The sequence below is a fragment of the Stegostoma tigrinum genome, chromosome 23, assembly GCF_030684315.1.
Source record: "Stegostoma tigrinum isolate sSteTig4 chromosome 23, sSteTig4.hap1, whole genome shotgun sequence".
Classification (NCBI taxonomy): Eukaryota; Metazoa; Chordata; class Chondrichthyes; order Orectolobiformes; family Stegostomatidae; genus Stegostoma; species Stegostoma tigrinum.
Genome location: NC_081376.1, coordinates 17,506,160 through 17,512,358, shown reverse-complemented (window position 1 = coordinate 17,512,358; position 6,199 = coordinate 17,506,160). Strand labels below are relative to the sequence as shown.

At 38.9% G+C, this 6,199-nt stretch overlaps 1 protein-coding gene across 1 annotated transcript in view; it reads right to left on the bottom strand.

Moving 5' to 3' along the window:
• Positions 1-1,508: 1,508 nt before the first annotated feature.
• The window catches only part of zfand2a (zinc finger, AN1-type domain 2A), a 42,497-nt gene continuing 37,806 nt past the window's right edge, over positions 1,509-6,199 (bottom strand). The window contains exons 9-10 of the mRNA XM_048552543.2: positions 3,482-3,560; positions 1,509-1,837 (exon numbers count right to left, since the gene is read on the bottom strand). Of these exons, the coding sequence (XP_048408500.1) occupies positions 1,793-1,837; positions 3,482-3,560 (124 nt within the window). The 3' untranslated portion in view covers positions 1,509-1,792. The remainder of the gene's footprint in view (positions 1,838-3,481; positions 3,561-6,199) is intronic.

Sequence of the window (6,199 nt, the reverse complement as noted above, 5' to 3'; positions counted from 1 at the left end):
GAACGAATGGTTGAGAATGTGCAGCCGATCAAGCAAACTGCTTTGTCCTGGATGAAACTAGGCTTTGAGTGTTGCTGGAGCTGCATTTTCCAGCCAGGTGGGGAATACTCCATCACAAACAGTGGACAGGCTTTGGACACACAAGATTAAAGATTAGAAATATTCCATATGTCCTAACCAACATTAAATTGAGCGATCTCTTGATGTACTCAAAATTAAATAGCTCTTTTTTTGAACATCGAAGCATTGCTGAGAAATACGAAGAATGCTCAACGTAACCCCCAGAAGATGCCCACAGAGATCAAATTTTATTCTTTTAACGGAAGCTGTTGGTCAAAGTAAGTGAGTCGGTCATATTAAATGAATCAGTTTATAATTCATAACTAAAATGCATCAATAACATTTCACAAATTGTAATAAGTTACTGTCAGTAATGGCTTACTACCCATGTAGTGACTTCACCAGTCACTAGCATTCTATTTGGTTCAAATTAATGACAATAGCTAAAAGGCACACCTACCAAATGTGAAGAAACTAGTTCACCCAATTTTTAAATAATTGAAAATGGGAACATTATTCTAGCACAAAATTAAATAACCAAAGTGATAGTGAAGAAAGGTTCCCTCACCATGAATACAGAAACATCTACTTAAACAAATCCAATCAAAAAATCAGTACACTTGAAGATGTAGTTAAACAATTCAATTTAACATACAGAAAAATTCAAACAATTTCACTTCTGTCAAGAGTGGAGATTGTAGATGTGACTATTCAGATGATCCAACTTTAACAGGTTTCAAATGAAACTTTACTGATAAAGTTAATTGGATAAATCAATCCGGGAAGTGCTTTCTTTGAAGTTTTTTTAAAACACAATAGTATTAAATTTCATCCTCTGAAATACCCAGAAGTGCTGCCAGAAAAAAAAAATCTGCAAATAGAAAAAGAACACAGCACAGTGTTAAGTTAAAAGGAACTGGGACAGAGTTAAGATAGCAATATCAACTTTTGGGTAGAAGGTGTAAGCACAAGAGTGCTACAAGGGTAAACTGTAACCCATTCCTGGGTGGAAGAGAAAATTAGTGGGGTGTACAAGGAATCATCTGTTTGCTGTCACCCATAGCGCGATTTTATATCTAATCTCTCATCAACTCCTACGATGCCCAAGAATGGTAGAAGACTGATACCAAAAGGATCCATGTTCAATTCCCACTCAGTGACAAGTTAGCACAGCAGTGAAGTTAACCAAGATTCTTACTCGAGATCATTGTCAAGAACTTATCATCACCAGCCTAGGAAGCACGTGTGGAATAAGGGCTGGATGGTGCTTCTTGCAATGTCCTGAGGTGAAACACTTTCGACATTCATTTGTATACATAAAATGGACACTTTCGGAGCTAAGACTAGGAGCCCACTTCCAGCCAGAAACGATGGGATACACCATGTCCTTTCTTTATACACAACTCCTTAGGTAAAGATCCTATTGACTACAAATTCATTTACACAGCAAATTTTAAAATATTTTATTCTTAGAAACAAATCAAATACCATATGTAGGGCATGATTAAATAGAATGGCTGCACCTTGTGCACTCTTACACTATACATAATGTTCAGCTTTGGATTATTCAATTGCCTGTGCTTATAAATTTACAAGAATACAACAGAAAAGCTTTGATTTGACCAAAGCTTTGACCACTGAGCAAAGGGTATTTATTTCCTTAAACTGGAAGCCAAGGACATGGATTAAGAAATCGAAAACAAGGTCGTGCTACAAAGTCAGATTGCCAGAGTCAGGATAGTTTACAAGGCAAGGACCTGGAACTTCGTTGCTGTGTCTGAAAAGAAAAGGAAAAAGTCAGCATCCATGTGCAGAAAGAGCACGGAAAATTAACATGCTGGGTAGCATACTTGCCCATTTATCTATGAAAAGCTGGTACGAAATCCAGAAAGCATGGAACAGGAATCCCTAACTCCTGTTCCCATATGTCGAACATTTTTAATTTGCTCAGGTTTTCTGCTGCATGAGATACTTTGTAATATTGCTCAACTCTGAGCTCAAACCATTGGATTTGGCTCATTTTTGTTAATGACTTTGCTTTTGCTAATTGCAAATAAATTATTTTACATAAACTTCTCCAACTTAGGCAATTAATATTCCCATACTGTTTTTCCAATTATCTCTTGGCTATCAAATCATATAAAGCAAGACATAGCAAGGTTACTAAGATACAGAAACAGTACAGGGGAATTAATGGTCATTCATAGAGACAATGGGATCTTTTGTGTCAACCCAACAGAAAGTAGGCAAGTAGTTTAACATCTCAATTGAAGATGGAACCTCCAACAGTGCAGCACTCCTTCAGTTGACAATGTTGGCCTTCATTCTGTATCCAAGTCTCCAGTGGGACTTGGACCTATGAACCCTGTCCCAGTGGTCCACGCTAGCCACTGAGCAAGAGCAATTTTCTTTTATTAAAAGATAGCTCTAGCTAAGACCAGTACCGCAACATTATGTTACCAATTACCTGTAGACACGTGAAAAGTAAACATCAACAAATATCAGCATTACAGGTAACACATGTTCATTTGAGATTTTTGATAAAGAATCCTCCTCAGATAGAAAAATAATGGGAGAATTTGAGTGGGGTGGACTCATACAGTTGTTCCATTGCTCACAATGTTGCAGTGGATACAGAGAGAGAGGGGCATTTCAAATATTGAAGTAGGGCATTCTACAAAAGAAATGTCAATGGAACACAAGGCGCTCTGATAAAACCCCCCGTCTCTAAGAGCTCTCCGTCCCCATTATATATGGAGAATGAGAGAAGAATTGAAAGTTAAAATTTGCCTGCTCCTGAAGTCATCTGAAATTCAAACTAGACTCCGTGATTTTATTAATTTAACGCTTCAGTGAATTTCATTGATGTCAGAGAGTTATCAGACGCAGTTGACAGGCAGCTGGGGCAGCTTAGCAGGAAATCCTTTCATGCTTTACACACACAAAAAGAAAGAGCCTTCATATTTTGCCCCCCCTTCCATCAATGTTTTTAAATGTGGCCCGAGTCTCAATCAGAGCCTTTTAAAAAGTAATTAACTTCAAGATTTGTTTCGGATTATTTTTGTTCAAACCGTGGTTACCAATTACATAATAGGAGAATTGGGTAGGAATTAAGAGTCCAATTGTGGCAGAGGCCTGATCCAGTCATTAAGGCAACCAATTGAGTGTTTTAGTGATACTGCCCACATTACCTTATAAATTTAGCAGTCGCAAATGTTCAGTAATTCAAAATCAGTTCTCCCAATTACATAGAGCCCATGATTTTAATTTAAAAGAATAGAAAAACTACTGAATTACATTTAAAAATAAAACTGGCCGAAAAAAATCTGTTCGTTGCAACTACAGTAATAGAAGACGATAGTATAATTTGTGTTAAGAGACATCTGCAAAGTTACCATGCATTCCTTCAGCCCAAAGTTACCTGCTGCTGTTGCCTGCGGAATTCTTCTTCGCTGGCTGCAATAGCCCGGGCCAGGGCCAAGTCTTCCTGCTCTGCATGGCTAATTATAGGACAGACAAGATTGGGGGAGAAAATGTAGAATTAAATCACCTCTACATGAAAAAAAAATTGCAATCAAAGCTAACAATTGTCAGATTCCGACCAAATATTGAACACAACACATGTCTCTTGATACCAGTCGGAATATAAACACCTTAAATAGAATTTCTAGCACAGAAACAGACTTTTTGGTCCAATTGATCATTTGGGTGTTTAAGCTGTACTTTTGTTACAAAAGCTGAAGTTCACATATTGCAAAGAATATCTGAATTTGAGTGGCTGCAGAATCACTGAAAATCATAATAAGCAGCTGAAGCAAGATGGCTTCAGCCTTATCTTCTTTATAAGCCTGCTCCAGCTAAGAGAACAAACCAGTGCTGGATACAGTGTCCAATAAAGCAGTCAGCTGAAGATACATAGCAAGGGCACAAGGCAGAAAAGATTCGCACATTTTCCAAGGATTGGCAATCTCACTCCATTCATTCCAACACAATGAATGCTCCACATTTCTGACAAAAGACATGCATCAGGGTTCCTTTAGAAATGTGGAGTTGAACCTCTATTTTGACAGGTCCCGCGTAGCATAGAACAGACAGGGCAAGACAAACCACACCCCCTTGGGCAATCAGCTGCCATACTCTAGTCTTTAAAGGCCAAACATCCCAGGCAATTTGACAACTGTTGTGAATTAAGGAGTACGTAAAGTTATGAGAGATTAGGGTGCCGGGGGTAAGGAAAGTGATGGGAGTGTTTAAGGTTGGTCAGGGTGGGTGGGAGATACTGAGATACTAGAGGGTCAGAATCCAGCAGTGACGAAACGATCCCCAAGTGCAGCTCCCAACTATGCTTCAGAAACAATTATCTAGCTTTCAGAATATCTAGGTCTAGATTTCCTTATTTATTCAGTTATTCATTCACAGGATGAGAGTTTCACTGGCTAGGCAGCATTTATTGCCCATGCCTAGTTGCCCATAGAGCAGTTAAGAGTCAACCACATTGCTGTGGGTCCTCACTAACATGTAGGCCAGACAAGGACGGCAGTTTCCTTCCCTGAAGGCAATTGGTGGACCAGATGGACTTTCTTTTCTGACAAGTGACAATGGATTTGTGGTTGTCATTAGACTTTTAGAAACAGATTTATTTTTTATTGAATTCAAATTCTACCATCTGCCATGGCAAGATTTGAACCTGGGTTGCCAGAATGTTACCCGGGTCTTTGGATTAATAGCCCAGTGATAATACCACAAGGCCACCATCCATCCATCCATCCATCTCCTCCTTCCTTGGAGACATTCAACTTAGTGTTCAATGGAAAATACAAAACTAGGGAATAGGATTCTTTCCTTTCGGGGCTCAACTTGCATATTCCAAAGTCGTCACATTTTGACCTTTCAGAATGCAGTGTACTGGGTTCCCACACTTTCAACCAACAAGACTGAATTCCATTGAACACAGGCGTACAGTTTAACTTCATTGCAGTGTCAACCAAGAATATCAGTTACTGACTGAAACAGCTCTTCATCTTCTGTTTGAATTTTGCGTCTCGTCCATCTCATCAACTACCAAGTACCTTTCATTGACTTTATGTCAAGTCCACAATCCCACACTGCGTTCTGTTTGAGGTATATTTGAACATGCTGGAGCAGTGTGATGGGACTCAGATTCAAAGCTATATAACAAGCTCCTGGTTTCAAATGTGTGAGATAGAGTAAAAACTGCAGTGTACAAATGCTCCATTAAAACCACAGGCTCTTTCCCTTTGCTTTATGGATACTGGGCACCATATTACTATTTTGCTTCTACAGTTTCCAACCTTAAAAGTAAAGAGGTGGATGTAGTTGAGCTGTACCAGCTTATCAATCCACAAATAAAGGCTAAGATAAACATAGAATTATATATCTATAAAACTACCACAGATAGAGCCACAAATATTGTAGGCCATGGAATAAGGAAAATTGCACATCACAGGCTAGACTTATCACTGTTGCATCTTTATCCTTTTGCTGACTTTCGTTTCTAGTTGTTGCAACTTGTCATGTCATTTTAGTTCCCTGAAAATTTGTTTTTGAATCCGCTGAGGCTACACAAGATAAATGTTGCTGTTTAACGTTCCTGGTACACGTTTTCACAGCTGCAAATCCACTGACAAAGGACACCGAACTTGCCAATGATTAAAGCTGCAGCTTTACAATGAGTATGAACCACAGGGCTCCAGACCCCAAATGCAGGGGATTCTGGCTGCTTCAGAAACCAACTACACTGTCTCTCTGATAGCTTATTTTGAGTAGAGTATTTATGTTTAATGAAGTCATCAAACTAGGAACACTTCTGTTAGGCTAAAGTGCCAATTCAGCTCAATAGGATAATGATCAGAGTGCAATGAGTGCTAGCAATACTTTTAGGTCAAAGAAGTGAGGGACAAGAAGCTCTATGTGATAAGCATGACATCAATAACCTTTTTAGAAAACATATCACTTTATTCCAAATGTGTGCAGGGAACTGGCAGAGCCACATTTAGCTGTGATGTTCCCACAGACCAATAGCCTCAAACTCGATCTTGGCTAATATAGGTTAATGCCATGTGCCCTGAAGAAAGCAATAACCAGCAGGACCATAGCATAGATTTCTATGTTTAATTAT